Source organism: Passer domesticus, chromosome 18 (genome assembly GCF_036417665.1).
Source record: "Passer domesticus isolate bPasDom1 chromosome 18, bPasDom1.hap1, whole genome shotgun sequence".
NCBI lineage: Eukaryota > Metazoa > Chordata > Aves > Passeriformes > Passeridae > Passer > Passer domesticus.
In genome coordinates this window covers 8,618,828-8,639,323 of record NC_087491.1, presented here as the reverse complement: position 1 = coordinate 8,639,323, position 20,496 = coordinate 8,618,828, and the positions used below count along the sequence as shown (strand labels likewise).

At 46.0% G+C, this 20,496-nt stretch overlaps 1 protein-coding gene across 3 annotated transcripts in view; it reads right to left on the bottom strand.

Annotated features, from left to right (window-relative positions):
- Positions 1-4,864: 4,864 nt before the first annotated feature.
- NUP214 (nucleoporin 214) overlaps positions 4,865-20,496 on the bottom strand; it is a 39,575-nt gene continuing 23,943 nt past the window's right edge. For 2 of the 3 annotated variants that reach the window (XM_064393285.1, XM_064393287.1), the window contains exons 28-36: positions 19,577-19,650; positions 16,078-17,832; positions 14,606-14,676; positions 13,949-14,105; positions 12,499-12,648; positions 11,095-11,266; positions 7,632-7,774; positions 6,793-6,817; positions 4,865-6,129 (exon numbers count right to left, since the gene is read on the bottom strand). In XM_064393285.1, the coding sequence (XP_064249355.1) occupies positions 6,096-6,129; positions 6,793-6,817; positions 7,632-7,774; positions 11,095-11,266; positions 12,499-12,648; positions 13,949-14,105; positions 14,606-14,676; positions 16,078-17,832; positions 19,577-19,650 (2,581 nt within the window). In that variant the 3' untranslated portion in view covers positions 4,865-6,095. The remainder of the gene's footprint in view (positions 6,130-6,792; positions 6,818-7,631; positions 7,775-11,094; positions 11,267-12,498; positions 12,649-13,948; positions 14,106-14,605; positions 14,677-16,077; positions 17,833-19,576; positions 19,651-20,496) is intronic. The other variant, XM_064393286.1, reaches the window with a different exon arrangement.

Here is a 20,496-nt window from a genome sequence, read left to right as displayed (position 1 = left end):
ACTGGTTTTCAAACACCACCTGTACTCATTCCATTATTCCCTGCCCGCCCCTGAAAATGTTCACGTTTGGGTTTTGTTTGCTTTCCAATAGAGGAAAGTGCTGCCATGGGTTCTGGAGAGCAGGGGGTGCCTGGCCAAGCAGCCAGCACAGCTCCACTGCTGATCTCTTAAACCCCAGGGCCCCACTGGCACCTTCCAGCTCCTCCTGCCACAGCCCGACCCCACTGCAGGCTCCCATCCCACTGCTCTGCCCAAGCAAGGCACACGCTTCTCCTTTCCACTTTTTTTTTTTGTCTTTGGGAAGTTTTGCTGGTCTCTGATCCAGCTGGCAAAGCAGCATCCAAGCTCCTCCAAAAAGCACCAGAGCGAGGACCTGCTGTGGTGTCAGTGCTGTGGCAGTGACACAAACAAATGCAGGTGAGGAGGAGGAGGAAGGAAACTCCCAGCTCGAGCAAAGGAATGTGCAGGGATGGAGCTTGAGCAGGGCAGAGGACAGATTCTGAGTGGGATTCCTTGCCACAGTGGAAACACTCCAGCCTCATCTGTTGATAGCAGGTTAAATTTAGATGTCCCAGTTTTGGAGGGAGGGAGGGGTGGGGAGGGGACACCAGGCAACTCACAGCTGCTCTGGTGAGATCCTGGAAAAGCCAAACGCTCCCGGTCACTTCTCCCTGCACAGGGAGACTGGAAAAGCCCCTGTGGGGGATGAGGAGGGCACAGGGAAGGTCACAAGCTGCTGAGCCCAGCAGGGTGATGCTGGAGCTCCCTTCTGCTGCTCGAGCTAACATGAATCCTTGACTGCCGCACATCTCAAACTTCACCTTTCTACAAGTCTTGTCCCTTGGTTTTGTGATTTTCTAACGTCAGTTTTAAGCAGACTGAGGCAACTTCATTTGAAGAAACCCTCTGACCTCCACAGTTCCTTCTTGAAACTCTGCAGGGACTTTCCTCTGCTGATGCAAATCAGATTTTGTTCCCTATTTCTTCTCTCACATCTCCTTAAGCTGTTAATGTGCAGCAGCTGCAAATACTCCTTTCATTCGTTCATGTTTTCAAGTTTTAAAGCCAAGCATTTTTAGCAATGCCCTGAAGAACCTTGAAGCACCTATCAAAAATAAAATAAAAATACAGTGCCATGAATTGACACATAATTGTAACAGCTCCTGAAACAACCTGCACTGAGATTCTCAGGGATACCTTTAGTAGCTTTTGTAAATTGGTCCCCACAAAGCTTTTGGTTGTAGAGTCCTGGGAAAAAATTATTTCCCTGTGAGGGTGGTGAGGCCCTGGCACAGGGTGCCCCATCCCTGGAAGTGTCCAAAGCCAGGCTGGACAGGGCTTGGAGCAATCTGGGACAGTGGGAGGTGTGGAAGGGGGTGGAATGAGATGGGCTTTAAGGTCCCTTCCTCCCCAAACCATTCCACGATTGTGTGAAGAACCCAAACATGGGAGAGCAGCACTGGAGAGCCAGCTCTGACTCAACCACGATTCCTAACTTTGGGGTTCCCCAAATCCAGGAGAGCAGCACTGGAGAGCCAGCTCTGACTCAACCACGATTCCTAACTTTGGGGTTGCCCCAAATCCAGGAGAGCAGCACTGGAGAGCCAGCTCTGACTCAACCACGATTCCTAACTTTGGGGTTGCCCCAAATCCAGGAGAGCAGCACTGGAGAGCCAGCTCTGACTCAACCACGATTCCTAACTTTGGGGTTGCCCCAAATCCAGGAGAGCAGCACTGGAGAGCCAGCTCTGACTCAACCACGATTCACGACTTTGGGGCTGTCCCACATTTCCCTGTCACCTGTGCACTGCAGGGAGGTTCTGTGAGGAGCCCTGGGTGGAGGTGACTGAGAGAGGTGGTGTGGGGGCTCAGTGCCTCTGTCCATGCTGGGATGGGTCTGGGAGGAGGCAGAGCTGCAGCCCAGGCCCCAGCACTTGAGCTTATCTCCTGTCAGGGAGCACAGGAGTCCCAGCACAGCCTGGCAGCTCAGAACCTGCGTGAGATAAGGGCAGGCAGGAGCAATCCTGGCTCTGCAGCAGGGGACAGGCACACACGGGCAGAGGAGGAGCTCTGTGACCTGCTGGGAGCTGCAGGAAAAGGAGGTGGGGATGGAGCAAGGTGAGGAATGTGCTGGGAGTGCCCACAGAGCCCCCGGGGAGCTGAGCCCACGGGTGGGTGTGCAGAGCTGGAAGATGTGTTGACACATCCCAGCTCATCCCTGGGAGAGGAAGCCGGGGAGTCACAAAGGTTGGAAAAGACCTCCACGGTCATGGAGTCCAACCTTTGACCCCCATGTCAGTTAAATCAAGCACTGAGTGCCTGTTCTCCATGGCTGCAGGACCCCAGAGCCTCATGGCTGTGAGAGGGGGGACAGGGAAGGACTCACTGCTGACCCAGGGCTGCTCATCCCTGCGAGCCACAGCCACCCCTTCCCAGCCCCTGGGGCTGCACACGACATTTATCTAGGAACAAAACCTTCCCTGGCACTCCCAGACTCACTCATGCCAAAGCCTCATGCAGGATTATTTTTCCTTGTAAGCAACGCTGGAAGCAATGCACCAGGGACACATGAAAACTAAGAAGGGATAAATAAAATGTCATTTCAGCCTCCAAGCCTGGACATGTGAGGGGAGGGGGAGCTCTGCTCCAGAATGCTGGCAGGGACAGGGAGCAGTGCCCTGATTCCTGGGCAAAGGGCTGGCAGGAGAGGTGCTGCCACCTTTCCCCAGGTGCCTTCACCTGCCCCAGCCTCACTCCCTGCTCCCAGCACCTGGAGCAAGGGAATGTTCTGCAGCACTTCTCCAACCTCCTTCATCTCCCAGGGCTGAACAAGCCAGAGCAGCTCCTGTAGGGGCTGAGCAGCCCTTCCTGCCCATGTCTGGTCCCTCCTCGTGCCAGGATTTTGGTCAGGGACACATCAGCTCTGCCCCTGGCAGGAGGGGGCTGTGAGGGAGGGCCAGGCAAGGCAAGGGATGTGACCCAGCAGAACAAGATGAACTCCAGCCCTGCCATCCCTTCCCAGCTCAACAGCAGCAGGATGCCACAGGCATTTGTCCTCTGGTCACCTCCCCACTGTGGCACAGAAGGGCCAAGGGAATGATGTCCTTCCCTTCCCTTCCCAGGAGGTAAAACCAGACAGAGGGATATGGCCAAGACCACATTTTGAAATACCAAGCATTATACAGCAAAAGCCTTTCAAACATGATATTAAAGTAATTAATTTTTCTACCTCTGTGAGAAAGCTATGGCTTGGCCTTATTTTTCCAGAAAAAAAAAAGCTCTTTTCTTTGTTGCTCTTTTCAAGGAAGCAGAAATCCCTGTTTTGGTCTCTCCATGGGTTTGGGGAGATCCTTTTTGTGCCTGAGGCTCTCTTCTGCCCACCCCAGTGACACCAGCCCTGTGCTGTCACAGCAGAGCCCTTCCAGCACTTGGCTCCCCACTGCCTTGAGGCCACAGTGTGGTCTCAGGGGAGGGGAAAATAAGTGTTCTTTCATTAGAAATAATTAAGACTTTGCCTTTGATAAAAGCCTTGGAAGATTTCTGCTCATACTTAACGAGCAGGAAAAAAAAGAGGCACAGAAGGCAAAGCTCCTCCAGAGCAGTGAGGGCTGCTGGTTATCCAGGGATTATCCAGCATGGGCAAACTACTGAGACTCCAAACCTGGCTAGTCCTTGAATTCTTCCCCAAGGAGTACCAAGCCTGGGGTTTTCTGCATTAGCAGCTTTATTCTGTGGTGGATGTGCACCCACAGAGCACTGGGCAGAGGAGCTGACCAGAGGCCACTTAGCACAGGTGACCCAGCCTGTGACAGCCACCAAGCCACTGCCACACACACTCACCAACTCCTTGAGTCACCTAATGAAAATGCAGATTTTCCAGAGCCAGCTCTGCTGGGTTTTGTGCATTTTCCTGTGGGCTCGTGGTCACGATCAGCCTCTCTGAGCTGCTCAGCTCCTCCAGCAGCTGCTATGGAAACAGGGAGCAGCACCTGCTTCTCAAGGGCAGGGAGTTCAAGGGGCTGGGCTGTTTCAGCCAGGATTTGGGAGGAATTGCAAGAAAATCTATGTTCAGTCAGGGTCTGGGGTAGTTCTAAAGGCTTGCCAGGAGTTAAACAGGTAGCAAGCAGCAGAGCAGGGACACCCCCAACTGCTCCCATCATTCCAAAAGGGAAACTTTAAATGGCTCAGCCTGCCAGCCCCACATTCTTACCAAGCCAATCTTCTCCATAGCAGGAGGCTTCTGAGCTATCTGGGGGAGCACAGCTGATATGGGCTCCCAGGAGGTGTCACATGCCACACTGAGGGCAGATTAATGCAAAGAATTTAAGGTCAATGGTTTGGGCCAGCTGCTATTTATAAAGAGGAAAGAGAGCACAACAGCAGTGTCACCTCTAGCCTTAAGAAATGTTGTCTTGTCAAGGAGAACACACTGGGAAGGACATGCCTCAATCCATCTTCAGCTTTTCTTCACCTCCAGAGCAGCCAGTCTGGGAGGATTCTCTGTGCCAGTGCTGTGGTCCCTGGAGCACCAGAACTCTCCCTCTTCCCCCACAGGGCTGGGATGTCACACCCAAATCCCAGAAGTGCTGCCTCTATGACCCACGGCACACCAGGGTGTGAGATCCAGGGAATATGGAAAAGCCTTGGAGCCCATGGCCTTGCAAAGCTTCTCCACAGCTAAAAATAAGCCCTCCTTGCACACCGAATTGCCCACATTTCTTCATTTTTAAATGAAATCTGCCTAAGATAATTCCCAGGAGCAGAGACAGGAAGGACACCTGGCTCAGCAAGGACAGGAGTTAGGAAAACATTTTTAGGCTGAATTGAAATGAATTGAAAAAAAGAGACCAATTTCTTCAGGAACTGTTGAAAAATATAAGTAGTTTATAATGGATATAGAAACAAGAGGTTACCAATTATTTACAATTCCCAAAAATGATCACATGTCCACCAAACCAGAAAATGTCACCTGTCATTGTATCAGGTGACAGAAAAGACAAAAAGAAACATTAGAATGCATCTGCTGAAAACAGAAAATGCAGAACTCCCCAAAACATCCTAATAGGACCAAGGAGAAAACCCCACCCAATGTGCATGTACCCAGCTAACACAGGAGCTGCCCTCTCAAATGTGTTATCCACAGAGCAACAAAACCTGATTGCATCATTGGGAGGGTTCATGGAGGCTCCAAACAGAAAAAAGTGTTTAGCCAGAAGTCTTTGGGGCACTCTTTAGAACATTTGTTGTATGTTCAAGTATAAACACATGAGGATTTCACAAATTAAATTGACTAAAACCAAAAGGGAAACCAAATTGACTAAAACCAAAGCTACAGGGAAAAAGCACAATCTCATCTCTGTTAGAAAAAAAATAAATGTATCCAACAGTAGAATCCAACAACCAAAGCCAAAAAAAATCAAATTCACTAATGGCTCTAGGTGGAGGTCATGTGTCTGCTTCCAGGGCCAGAAGTTTTCCCCAGAACCTGAGCTCCATTTTTTGAGTTCTGTAAGATTTACAGAAAGGTAAAAATAGGAGAGCTTTTACTTCCCACCTCTTTGCTGAATGTTACTGCCATGGGAACGTGCTCTGCACGCTGCCAGCTTCTTCCCAGATAATTTCCTATTTCTCCACTAAGCCTCTGGCTCACACATGACTCAGTTTCAGCACTTCACTGAGATAAGCATGTGCCCCATCCTAGACTTAAAATTAGCAGGGCAAACCTCAGCCCCTTCTTCAGAGCCTGGGATAATCAGGGATTCTATTAATGAAAAATGTGCTGCTTTATGTCAGGAACCAACTGGAGCTACTCCTTTGTGTAGGCAAAGGATGGACAAGAAAAAGCTGAGCTCAGCACACATCCATCTCCTCTTGATGCAGGGAGATAATAAACCCTTCCACCACAGAAAACATCAAGCCAGATAAAATAGTTTAATATAGAGCAAGAGCAAGTATTGCATAAAAATAAGCAAAATCTTTTTCTTAAAAAAAAAAAAAAAAGTCTGAGAAGTCGTATTTAGAAGAAAAGCTGGTTGGGTATTGATCATGTGGGTGACTCATGGATGCAGGAGCTGCAGGAAGAGTTCAGGATGTCCCTAGCTTCTCCATCCACTAAATCCAGAGGAAGATCTGTGGAGCAAGAGAAAAAGAAAACCACAGCAGTGAGTGCTAGAGCCTCCCTCAGGCAGCATTAATTCAGCAGATCTCTCAATCAAACCTCCAGTCTCCCTAGTACCAGGAGCTTTTTATGAGAACACACAAGTATTTCCAGCCTCTTTTACCTGAGCCTGCAGCAACACACACTGACTAGATATAATTGTGCTTATTCTAGAGCCTGCCATCTGCAGAGATCCATGTTCTCCCTATCTGACAGGGAAACAAAGTTTAAGAAACTTGCTGGAAGGGATTCAGCCAGGCAGAGGCAGAGCAGATGACAGAGTTAACCTTTAACTGTAAATCATCATCTCACTTCAGCCACAGAAGTACCAATTTATTTCATTCCTTGTTCCAACCTGATAGATGGAGCAGACTCCTGATTCACACACATCATGTCCCTGAGAGGTGGAGAAGGAACATGATCCAAGTGGAAATTTTCTCTTAGGAGACAGGTAAACCTCTCTGGAAAGCTCACACCCTGAGCCTGGACTTTGGCCTCTGCAGCATCACCAAAATGGAAATCAGAACTAGTATTTAAATGCTATTTTCAGAGTTTGCTCTTGTAAACCATTCCACTCTTCATTCTGATTCAACTCCTATTTTTAAGGAAGAGTTAAGACACAAAATGGTACTTACGTGTTAGGTGATCCAAAACCAAACCCTGGAAAGAAAAGCAAGATAGAAAAATAGTTGGCAAAAGGGAAAATGAATGCTTAGAATTTGTAGTAAATGTCCCCTCCTACACACAGATTGAAAAATATTTCTTTCCTGCCTTAGGCCAGGAAAAATGCGATGGGCAAACAATGAAAGTCAAATCTCCATCTACAAGAGAAGTGACTTGCCTGCCTCCTAAGAGAGCTTGGCTTTCACTGCTCATCAGCCAGGTCATTCATTAGCAGCCCTGCAGACAACGTGCCTGGTTTGCTCCTCTCTCTCTGAGCTGCTTTCTGGAGGAGGTTTGTGCTTAATGCAGGCCCCTGGTGTCAGGCAGCCACCAGGGAACGTGGCCTTGCAGGGCTCTGCTCTGAGCCCTGCCTAAATCACTGTGCCTTCACTGAAGTGCAGCAGAAAAACATCTGGCTGTTGGTGTTCCAGCTCAATTTTTCAGTGCATATTCCTCTAACACTAAGTACTTACAGCACACATACCCAAGCACTGAAGAAATATTCCTTATTTCTCAGTATTTTCCTTTGAGGAGAAAGAGCAACTCCACAAAAAGGGGGGAAAAGCAATGATGAGATGAGGTGTATAGAGCAGTAGTGATGTGCTGACATTGCACCCAGCAGATCAGTGATGGAATTAGGAGCTGAAGGCTGAGAAGGTGCTGCACCCCACCCTGCACCTCAATTCTCCTGGACATGGTGCCTTCCCTACAGCACTGGGCAGATTTTTGGCAGGGAGCTGAGGAGTCCCACCCAATTTCCAGGGAAAACCAGAGACATGGGGGCTGTCAGGGTGATTTTAGCTTCTCCTACCTCCTCCACCTGTCCCAAAAGCTGAGAATCCACTGCTTTGTGTGCCAAAGCCTGTGCCCTGCTGGGACAGGGAGCCAAAGGTGGGCGTGTTCTGGTTTGCCAAGGTGCCAAACGACGCCGTGTTGTTACTGGTACCACCAAACCTGCAGGTTTTAAAGAGAAAATCTGAGTTTGCAAACATCTTCTCACTTACACTGATAACACTGCCTCCCTTAAATGAGGATACATCAAAAGGTGGGACCAGCTGGTATGAATAATTGTTCATTCTGGAAAGAGATTGCCTGCTTTGGGAGAGAGTTTTGTACCTAGCAAGGTCTGTTCAGCTCCCATTCTGGACACACACCAGGTAAATATGTTCATGCTTACACAGGGTATGTTTTCAGGTGCTTGGGAATACCCACTCCAGCCATCAAATGGAATATTTTAATTCACCCCTGTGTGTGGTTCTCACCAAAAGCACAGCATTGTTTTGCTGCACAAACAGGGCAGCAAACACAGAATTGGTGTGAGCTGCTCAAAGCCAGAGCACCAAGCAGAGCCCAGATACAGAACCCATATTGCTAAATTTCAGAGGGTACCTTCCCCACTGCCCAGAGAAATGTGCAGATTTCTCAATTCCCTTCTCTCCCCAGCCCATTTTGAACCAAAAAAGGTTCCAGAGCTTCCCTGAAGATCTGCACCAACCTGGCACTTCTCCCCACCAACTCTAACTAATCACTTCCCTAATTGCCTTTGGGGACTGAAATGAGAAACATTTTTATATAAGGAAATGTGTCTTTTTCCACCCACTCTGTCCAACCAGGCAGCACAAAGCTCTTGGTGTGACATACTAATGAGACCATGGCATGCAGTGTTTCTCTGCCCTTCTTTCCATTCTGAATATAAGAAATGTTCTCAAAGAACGACCTTCAAGTTTAACTTAAACTGGGCAAAATGCAGACACAAGATTGCCAAATGACAAGCTCTGCAAGTGCACAACAATCCTAAAACCCAGCAGCAACCTGAGCAGAGCTGGACACCTCACAGTGTGCCAGCCCTGCAAGGCTGTGCCTCACACAAACTCCTGTCATTTCTCACTTAAAACACAACCTGACAGCACGTTAACCCACCTCTCCATCCATCCACATCTAGGAGACTAAAAAACCCAAAACACAGACCTACATCAAAAGCTATCACTCCAGACAAAAGACAGCCCTTGTAGCAATGTGACAAGCAATTCACCTGGCAAAGGACATCACCTCTCCTCTCCCTGGCACTGCCAAGTGTGCACACTGCTCCCACAGACAGCAGCAGGGGCAGCTCAGTGACTCTGCACCTCTGGCCCTGCTCTGGCTCCTCACCTCTGCTCTTGCAGGCAGCACTCAGAACCACAAATGTGTTTTCTCAGGAAAAGCAGAATAGATTTTTTTTTTGTTTTAGTTTTTTAAAAAAGCAGCAAGATTGGGTGATGTGTTTAGAACAAGAGGTTTTAGAGTGCTCCATCTTCTCAGGACCATGCTACAACACAAATCCTGTCTATCTTGTGTAAGGAAGAGGTGAAAATAGTGACAAGAAAATTTGTGGTTCAAACTGCTCCTTTCAGCTGCAACAAGAAGAGGCCTGCTGGAAAGGCTGCACACAGTTTAAGTAAGAAACAGCTTAATATGGCCAGATCTTTTTTCCATACTCATAAAAGACATGAAATGCAGTCATTGCCTGGTAACATTTTCATCCAAACTGTCTTGTCCAGATTTTCAGGTCTTTTGTAAAGCTGCTGTGCAAAACACAACTGAGATGCACTTGAGGTTAGTTTATAAAAGCAAAACATTATTTGCCCACCAATAGTTGGAACTGCAGGCTCTGAAGAAGTGTAGTGGTTTCTATTTCTGACACCCCCATAATTTATTGAGTGATGCAGATTTTTCAGAATTGAAGCAGTATGAATCACATGTATTTAAGTCAGCAGAGTATTCTCAGGAACTTGGAGCTAATACAACACCATGTACTTGCAAGCAGCCTCTTTGGAATTGGAATTTTTAAAGTTTCACTTCAAGAGAAAGGCAGAAGGAGGTCCTGCACAGATGCTACATTATACCGCAGAATTAAACCATTACCCAACATTTTGTGGTGAGATTTGGAATTTTGTAAAGCTGCCTGGGAATTTCGCACACTCTTGAAAAGTTTTAAAAATCAACATCCTCAGGGAACTCTGAAAATATGAGATCAAGTCTGTACCTTTCTAGTACAGAAAAAATTGTCAAAGCTTCCCACAAGTGAAGTCACTGAGTTATCTTTCTTGAGTCTGCAGACTGCTTATGCAAGACCTCTTTTCCATCAACATGCTGCTTGTTCTGAATCCCATTTTATCTTTAAGCTCTCCATGTTGTCACTAAGCAGATCCAGTCTCAGTACAAAATCCTGCAGCACAATGGCTGGATGTTGGAACTGAACAAACAAGCAGCTGATTTAAGCTAAGTCATCCCTACAAACACATCCTTTTTCTAAGATTTGATTAAGCTGCCTGTATTTTCACCCTTTCCAGAGGGACTCCTCAATCTCTGCACATTCTGGACAGCAGGAGCACGTGGCTGAAGCCTGCCCCAGCTCAGGGGTACCTGCCCACACTCACAGGAATTAACAAGTTACACTTCTGGATGCTCCCCTGTGCTTTACATAAAGGCAGCTCCTCCTGAAACCAGACAGAGACACAAACACTTGTGAAATACATAAACACCAAGATTGGGGAGACATCCGGTTTCCTCTCCTCACTGGAAGTTTTTCTCTTTTTAATTGGCTCTGTTCAGTCTGAATCTAGCTGCAGGACATGAAGGAGTGTTGCTGGCTGGTAGCTGAAGAACTGCATTTGCTGCCTCCTGCAGAAGCTGCTTGGCAAGGTTTGGAATTTTGTATTTGCTGGACAAAGCAAGGAATGATGTGCTGTCTGCTCTGGTGCCAAGCCCAGGCTTAGGGGATACAGGAACAGGTAAAAACAATCAGGGAGGGATAAATATAAAGAGCTCTGGGAGCACAGACTGTTACAAGTGCCTCATCCCACAGGTGAGAGAACAGCCTGAATTCTCATTAGCATCTCTAGCCCAAATCTAGCCAGAGGATAAAGTGTCTGGACAGAGTAACAGATAACAATAATTGTTATTTTCTTTGCTAGGCATAGCTTGTAGTCCTAGATTTGCACTCATTAAATGCACAGAGAAAATACCCCTGCACTTCCTCACACAGTTGCAAGCTGACATCTCAAAAGCCTAAGATTCCACACAGGAGTTACCAGCATTAAAATGATCACACACATTCTTTCCTTTGGGGCGCGAGTTTTAATTTCGTACCTTAATTTTTTTTTGTCTTTTAAACAAACAAACCCAAGGACACTTGGAGCTTACCAGTCAATGACAGAATATATCCCTGATGTGAAAGCAGAGGTAAGCAAGCACAACCTTGTCATGCAAGAAGGTTCTTTGCCCTGGCTTACCCAAATCCTCCAGCGCTGGCTGCTGCCGTCCCCTCGCCGAACACTTTGCCTCCCGTTGAGCCCAGAGGGCTTGAAAAGGTTGGGGCTGAACCGAATGCTGGCACCCCTCCAAACCCAGGGGATCCCCCAAAAGTGGGAGGGCTGCCAAACACTGGAGCAGCACCGAAGCCACCTGAGCAAAACAGAGGCAAAAAAGGGGACAAGAATATCACATAAACAATAACGCAGAGACAGAAAACAAAGAGCAGCTTTCCAGGTAGAACATGGGGTGTTCATCCTGTCACATGGACACCAATTTACAGAACTAATTCCAATCTGCAGGGTGTTTTGTTGCAAGAGATATGGGTAAGAGAAGTGCCTGAATGCATGAAAGAAAATTGCAACTGGCAAGTCTCCCCCATCTCTTAAGATCACAGAGTAGATGCAAACTTGGGTTTTAAGTGCTTCAGGATGCAAAGATGCAGGAGGTAGGGTATGATTTAATTCTGGTTTAAGTGGTGGAAACTAAAATGGAAGGATTAAATGCCAGGTCAGTGGAACTGCCTGCAGGGAATTGAGAAATTATTTCTGCTCTTGGCAATTTCTGTTCAGGGGTTGGCTGCCTCCTGCAGCTCTGAATGGATTTCTACCCAGATTATTTTTTTCTATGCTCATCTGCTGATATTATTGGTCTGTTTCACTGTGGAACATGAAGGACACCTGCTCTTTTATTTGACCAGGGATGAGGATGGGATACCACTGCACCTTTTAATACCCAGGGTGAAATTCCAGTCCATGCCAAGGTAATGGATACTGTTTGGCTGTAAACACAAAAGGTCTGGAAAAGAAAATAAATGCTAGGCCTGAATTATTTAAATGCAGATCAGATATTCTGTTACCTCTATCTCTAGGAACTTAAGAGCATTTATCCCAGGGGCTGAAGCTTTGGTCAGCAAACATTCTCTTTAGCATATTAACATGTTTCACTTTACTTTCTCCACTATTTTAAGTACTGAAATGGGGATAAAAAGGTTACAAAACCCAAAGCAAAGTTTGTAAGATAATATTCCAAGGAAGTATCTAAAATAGGAAAAATGTATTCAGTTCCATGTTCTGTACTCTTGACTTTACAGAACATAAGACCAGAATTACATGACACAGATCTCAGCTCTGAAATTGCAATGGGAATTTTTGGAATGAACACCTGAGGATGTGGTGTATTGGATGCTGCATAAGAGAGAGTAAAATTCTGCCTTGGACCCACCAGCTAAAGCTCCATTCACTCAGCCATTAATTATGTTTCATTAATTGTTCAGAGACAATTCTTGTCCATGCACCAAGTCCAGGCTGTGGACAGCTAAAAGTGGAACAGGAAATATCTCCCAGACAGAGAGGGCTGTCCTAGTGGGTGCATTCCCAAAGTACCTGCTTTGTTTGGACTGGAGAATCCAAAGCCTTGGGAGGCCACACTTCCACCACCAGAGCTGAAAGTGCCTGTAGGCTTCTGCTCTCCAAAGGAGGAGCTGCCAAAGCCAAAAGTCTTTGCTCCGCTGTTTCCAAATAAGCTTGAAGAATCTGGGGAGATGAACAATATTTATAAACAGCCAATACTCAGAGCAGACAATATTCTACACTGCACTTCATTAGCTGAAGCAGGAGAAAGGAAAATGACTTTTCTTTCCACAGCCCCCAAGCAGACAATGAACATGCACTGAAAACAACACAGGGAGAAGCCAAGTTTTCCCTAATTCCTACAGGACTTTGTAGTTGCACCAAGATCCATTTTGGATCTGATAGACCACTAACAACCCTTTATTGCTGCAATCTAGTAAATCACCAGGAGGGATGATTTGTTTAGATGCATCCTGTGGCCCAGTCACAAAAAGACAATTCCTCAAGTGAGAAATCCCAGCAGCTACAATCAGTCTCTCCAGACAACACAAATATCAGCAAACCACAAATTAAAGGTTCTCAGCTGTTTTGGCAATGCTCAGTATTTCTACACAAGATTATCTAACAGGACCTTAAAGTAGGAGCCAAACTTCTCCAGCTTTACTGAGAAATAACTCATTTTCTTCATCCTTCATAAGCCTACAGGGAGTTTTTGCATCTACAGGCAGGACACAGAACAACCAAAGCTTTTTTCTGGTGAACCATCTGTTTTGTTTCATCACAAACCCCAGAACTGCATTAAACTATTAAATTAGCAAGGTTAGAAAACTGACCTCAACCATTAATCCCAATGGATCATTAAAGATGTAATAAAATAAATGGATTTTCTCTCTTAAGGCTTGAAGTGCTACTTCTAACCACTTGCAGCACTAATTTTGTAGCTTTCCTTTGTTTCCCAACTTTCATGTTCAGCCCCTGCTTCCCCTCCTTTGTGTTTTCTACCTGCCTATCCATATGTCACAGCAAATTTTGATAAAGTACTTTGCATGTACTGCATAAAGAGATTAATTTTTAGGCAGAGGTTCACAAAAATTCTCTCCCTCACATATTGATTCTTTGTAATTTTTAGTCTTAGGGCGATGAGAGAAGATCAAAGCTTTCCAACTACCAACCACGTTGGAGGCAGAAATTCAGTGACAAGAATTTTGAGTACTTCATTTTAGACAAGAATTTTCTACAGAATATAGATATCATTCACACTTCTTGCATCTGCTTGTTTGTTTCAATGGCTTCCCTACTTGCTCTCCATAAACCTAGAAGGAAAATTCTGGATTACACATCACATGTATTCTGGTTACTCCCTCAAAGCCTTTCATATTAACACAGAATTTACTCAAAAACAATTAGCAGCAGAAAAGCAGATGGGCTCACAAAAGCAGATGGAAATCACAGCACATTTTGTATTCTTGTTTTGTTCACTTACTCTGAGAAGCTGCAGATCCAAATCCTCCACTGGAGGAACTGAAGGGATTCTTATTGGCTGCATCCTGGCTTGGCTTTCCTCCCAAACCACTGAAGAAGCCTCCACCTCTCCCACCACTTCCAGCTCCAAACAAGCTTCCACTGGAAGAAGATGGCTGCTGGAACACAAAAAGGACAAAAAAGGGATTTTAAGCAAAGTCAAAGCAGCATGTGTTCCCCCCAAGGCTGCTCTGCCTGGGCCTTTTCCCTGGATGTCTGAAGGGGCCAACAAACCAGCCAGCAATCACCTTCCAAAATGGAATATCATGAAATTTTATTTAAGTCTGCTTAAATCTTGTCCACAGCACAGAACAATGCCTTTGAGACTTGCCCTACACTTGCCCTACTTTCCACTTAGCATGGAATAAAGGCAGGAGACTTAACTGCATCTATCTTATCTTGCATGTGATAAAATGTTTGTGTCTCCAAACCCCCTGGAGTATTCATGCAGATGCTTTGGTGCTTACCACAGCAGCCAATATCTCCAGTACAGACTGGGACACATTTTATTTAACACATCAAACTGTGTTTTTAAAAAATATATCAGAAATAGGGAACCCTGACCAAGTCCCCCACATGTAAAAGTCCTTTGTTTCTACAAAAAGCCATAAACACTTGCCTGGCCAAAGACACTTCCTCCAGTATTTGCTGCTTGCCCAAACACAGAACCTGTGTTACTGGAACCAAAACCTAAGAGAAAGAAGAAAAATTAACCACCAAAACTATTACCAGAGTGTAAGAGCAGGACAGGATAAGGACAGGTCTTCCATGCCAAAACACAGGGATACAAATGATGTTACCAAACATACCTAGGCTGGACAAATACACAGCATGTGCCAACACACAAATAATAAATTACACTGAAAGTTTGTATGAAAGTCATTCTCATTCTCTCTTTGGCCAACTTAAAAACAGACAGAAGAAGGCCTTTTCACTTGTGGGACTGTTGCTAACACTACGAGAATTGGATTTCTGTTAACATGGCTACAATAATACTGCAAGTCGTGCACAAGCACTGGAGCATTCTGATTGCCCTTGTGTAAAGAGGATCTGAGCTTTGTTACCTGAAGACTCCTGTTAAAGATAATGAAATGTTTTGATTAAAAAAAGAACTCCCCTTTCCATTTCCCAGTTCACTTAAATGTGCCTTTTGTAATAAAACTTGCATCTCTATAATTAGGAACACCTTTCTCGAGCAGAGTTCACTTCCCACAATTTAACTATTCTCTGCTACTGTAGTTAAAATGAGCAAGCAGTTGCCTGCAGTGCCATCATTTTTAATTAAATGAACCTAATTAGTTTTTCTTCCTTGGAAATACATGCTCTCCATTATTACTATGCACTTATCACTTTTCCCTGGGAGCTCTCTGAAGATTGTACAGAAGCACCTTTGGAAAAGCCCCAACAATACACTGAGCACGTGGAGAACAAAAAGGGACTGACCAAGGAGGTTTGGTCTGTGCAAGAATCCAATTTAACTGTGTGGACAGGTAGCTGATGCTCCTGTTTAATTTTGAGATGTTTCCAAATGCAAAAGCAGATTTAACAGATTTTTCCCTGCAAACCCATCACTTTGAGGGCTTGATTTATTTTTTTTTGGCCATCCTAGCTGATGACACAGTATTAGTGTCAGTGTACTGGACATGCACTGTTGCATGTGTTCAGTGCAGGCCACTGAAGGAAGTGCTGCATCTGTGTTTATTCTTTGCCTTGGTTATGGTCTCAGAGCTGCTCTGCCCCTTTGGTGCAACAATTTACAACCCTTGCAGTTATTGTGCAACAGGCAGGACAAGATGCAATTCAAAATTAAATTAAGGTAGACTAGTAAGTATAAAATGAAGGCAGGACTGGATACAAGGCTACATTCAGAGCCTGCTGATGAATAATGAAGCAGAGCAAAAGCTTCTTTTGCCTCCAACATTAGTCTGCTTCTCACATACACTGCAGCTCTTGCTCTTACTAATTGAAAACAAAACCATACCAAAAAAAAAGAGACCCATCAGGTGCCATGGGGGAAAAAAAAGGCATTAATGCCATCCTGCTTTTCTGTCCAAGCCAGACAGTGCCACTGGGACAACACTCTGCTCTTACCTGAGGCCTGGCAGAAGCTGAAGCCAGCAGAGGACGTGGTGGTGGTGACAGCAGCAGTGCTGCCAAACACAGATCCCCCCTGCCCAAAGCCAGTGCTCTGCCCAAACACAGGAGGGCTGCTCTGCCCAAAGAGCACCCCACCCGTGCTGGCTGGCTGGCCAAAGGAGAAGGAGCTGGCACTGTTGGTGCTGGCTGGGGCTCCAAAAACATTCCCACTGCTCGAGGCTGCTGTGGAAGCTGCTGGCTGCCCAAAGGCTGGCATTGTCCCAAACCCAGACTGGCTGAAGGTAAAGCCACTTGAAGAACTGCTTGCAGGTTGTCCAAAGACTGGTGCTTGCCCAAAGGCTGGCTGGCCAAAGCCTCCCGTGGTGGTGGTGCCAAAAGCAGAGGTACCAAAGCCTGAGGTGGCAGCCTGGGTGGTGGCAGTGGCCGTGGACAGAGTGCTGGTGGTGAGCTGCCCAAAGGGAGAGGATGCTGTGGTACCTGCTGGGAGCTGTCCAAAAACGGGTGGTGTGGAAGGAGTGGCAGCTGCTTCCCCAGCAGGCTGGGTAAATGCTGAGCCAGAAGAGCTGGAACTTGGTGGCTGAGAGAACACTGAGGAGCCTGCAGAAGTGGGGGCAAACACAGAGGCACCAACAGCTGGACTCTGCACACCTGTGGTGACATCAGAGGTAGCAGCCAGAGCACCTGTGGCTTCTGCAGGAGAAGCAACACTTGCTGTGGAGGTTGTTGCTGAGACATTCTGCTCTGGTGGGGTGGCTGTGGAGGCAGAGGGAGGCACTGGGGCCTTCAGATCGCTGGTGGAGGTGGGAGCAGCCACGGGGTCAGGGGCAGGTGGTGCCACTGTGGTGCCAGAGCCCTCTGGGACGGCGTCCCCAGCTGTGGCCTGGGGTAGGGCTGGTTCTTTAAGTGGCTCTGAGAGCTGTGCCTGGGGCTGTGCCACTGGAGGTGAAGACCCAGCTGCTACAGCTTCATTTTCAGGTGGTTTTTCTGACCCAGGTGGTAATTTGGCATCCCCTGCAGACTTGCTGGAAGTTGCAGCAGGGACAGCAGTTTGTGGTGAACTTGAGAAACCTCCAAACGAGAGGGGTGTTGAAGCAGGGAGAGTAGAAGGGGCAGAGGTGGAAGTGCTCATACTGTTTGTTTGCTGAATCCCAAATGAAAAGGTGGGTTTGCTGCCACCAGAGCCCCCAAGATTAAACATCCCAGAAGACCCTGTGCTGGTTAACTGGACATTGCCAAAGAGACTGCCTGTGGCACTAGTGCTGATGGACAGGGATGCTGTGCCAGCTGACGTGACTGATGTTGAAACAGCTTCTCCAGCTTTTCCTGAAGTCAGGGGAGCAGCAAAAGTAAACCCAGAAGTTATTGTAGACACTTTAGTTGACTGTGTTCCTGCAACACTGGTAGATGGTGCTTTACTGGTGGTCTTGGCATTATCATCTACTTGACCAACTCGTAGTCCTGAGAAGCTCCCAAGAGTTTCCCCAGCTAGACTGCCCTGAAACAAGTGATCTCCTGGTTTGGATGGAGCAATATCCAGCTTGCCAGAGGTTGTGGGGGGAGCAGAAGATGATGCTGCAGCAGCTTTGGTTGACTGGGTGCCATCTGCTGAGGAGCTGCCTCCTACTCCACCTCCTGGAGCACTTGCTGATTTGTGGGACCCAAACACAAAGGAGCCCTCAGGAATTGCTCCAAGTTTGGAACTCCCAGCAAACAAAAATGAGTCTGGCTGGGCTGATTCTTTTGCAGGGGCTGTCAGTGAGAGAGACAGAGGTAAAAAATCGAGTTAGGGTATGCAAAGCTCATTTATCATTCTTGCAATAATGGTCCATTTTAGTGCTTCACAGACTGTCAGTGCTCTATAAAGCCTCTGCCCATCAGGTAACTGCAACCTTCATATCCATTCAGGACACAACAGTGACACCTGAAGCCTTTATGGCCAGGGTGGCAGTGACAAATACTGGTACTGTCACATCACAGCCTCCACTTAACCATCCTTCTCTCTGAGTACAGACAACTCCAGCCTTCAGCTCCTATTTCTTTTTCAGCAGTTTGATAAAAACATGAAAGACCTGGTTATTACAGGTAATTTTCTACTGACACCACTTACATCTCTTCTTACTTGGTTCAGGTAAAAAATTCCTGACATTTACTACAGCACTTTCTTTTTAAACTAATGGCTCAGAACAGTTAAGGTCATAAAAATACTTTCTGACACTTGAAGAGTCTTCTACAAAATCAAATCTTTCTTTACAAATTCAGTTATTTATAGACCACCAACCAGTTTTGATACAGCCTGTTTTCAGCTTTGAAAAACTAAAGAAAAACTCTCAAATGTAATTGCCAAAGCAGCTCCATTTCTAACCTACACTGCTGTCCAACAGTGTGAAACTGCTGAAGTCTTAAGGGAGACTGGGCTAGTTTTATTTAATGTACAGTCATTTCATTCCTGAGCACCAAACAAATTCTGACTAGAAAACACTTCACTGGTGTTTGGACAAAGCACAGAAAATCTGCATGGAGATCAAACAACAAAGAGCAAAAGCTTCTTACCAGATCTGGTATTGTCCTTGTGTCTTCCCCTATATTAAATATATTTAAGGAACTGACACTCAATAATGTAGCTTTTTTTCCCTCCTGAGGCCCTGAAATTACATTCTGTAGTTCTTCCATTACCAATTACAGAGACAAAGGTGCTCCTCCCAGTTCACAGAACACACTGAAGTACCTGCCCTCACACAATGCTGTGGTTTACAAGTCTGCCTCCTGTACCTCCCACTCCTGCTTTGTCTGTGTTATTTACCTAAGCTTTTATGTTAATCTCCAAATTTTAAGCCCACTTCATTCTCTCTGCTTAACATCAAGAGTATCACTGTAGCTGTGATGGTCTAAGGATAGAAATGAGCCAAGATGTGTAAGAAGAGGTGCTATCTTTTATCAGAGGAACCAACAACACTGGGAGCAAATTTTTTGACTGTATGATCTCATCCGCAAGACTGAAATTAAAGGCAGAAAGCTTCAAAATATTACACAGCAGATTTTATCAGTTCCCTTTTATGAGACTCAACAAGAAGGGTCTACCTATGACATGAAAAGGCAGCTTATGGATTGTCACTTCAATTTTGGAAGCAACACAAAGCCATTCCAAGCACTTCCCTCTGATTACTAAATCCTCACTGCATAACAGTTCTATGCCAGTCCACCTCAGCAACTTTAAATCTACAGATTAAAAACAGCAGAGGAAATGACTGCAGATGTTACCCTTTTCATAAACTAGTGCCTCTTATATGTTCTTGGCAACAAATATTTTGCTTAATTGATAGGTGGGTGGCCCAGATTTCTGTGTATTACAGGGGAGAACCCAGCATATGCATGAAATGTTATGGCAATTTTAGTAATAGAAGTGCAACAGAGAACAAGAACCACATGGGTTAGGAAGAGTAAACACTTTGTTAAGAGGGAAGGGATGCTGTTTGCACAACTCTCCCAAACTAACCTTGTGAGGGAGCGAGGCTGGGCAACGTCTGTGATGAAGCAGCTGATGTGACACCACCAAAATTAAATACAGACCTAGGAGGAGAGGGGAGAAAGGGAAAGAATGACTTAGCTCAAAGTGCAGAAATTTCCAGCCATATGATGAACACAACTCTGAGGCTCAGATTTCCAGTACAGACTTGCACAAAGCCAGGCACACAGGAGCAGCTTCTCCAAGGGCTAAACAGGAAGAGAGAAGCACACACATACACTGTGCTCCATTTGTTCCCTCTCTGAAAAGGCTTCCAGAGGGTTAAAGAGAGTCAGGGTTCAAAGTTCTTTTGACCACCCTCATCCTTGCATGTTCTTTCCTTTCTGCTGTGTATTTCTTCCCCATGCAACAAAACCTGATGGAGACTGGTGAGAGGAGAAACCACAAAGGGGCAACTAGAGTCTGAAAGAGCTAAAAGGAAAGAATCAGTGCATGTGCAGAAGGGAATGACTGGATAAAACCATCCATCAAAAAGGAGATCACTCAGAGCAAGACAAAAATGAAAAGTTATCATGACTATTTTACACTGAAAATATTTTGTCTTGCAAAACCACTGTGATCTTTCATAATGAGTCTTGCAGAGATCTTCATTCCCTGAGGCTTTTTAAGCTTTCTCTGAGTCTCAAAGACCAGCTGCTGATATAGAAGTCAGGCCGTGGGACTAAGACATCACTGACAACAGCACTGCATTTAGCATATGGTTTACACACTGAGGCACTGCACATGGGACAAAGGCAGGGTTGTTTGCTTTTTGAATCTGAATTTCCATCACTCAAAAGGACTCTTTTAGCCCTCTGAAGAGCCCAGCAAAGCATTTGGGTAGCATCCACTTAAAAACGTGCAGAGAAATGGGTGAGACTAAAAGAAACCAGCCATTTGAATGTGTGTGT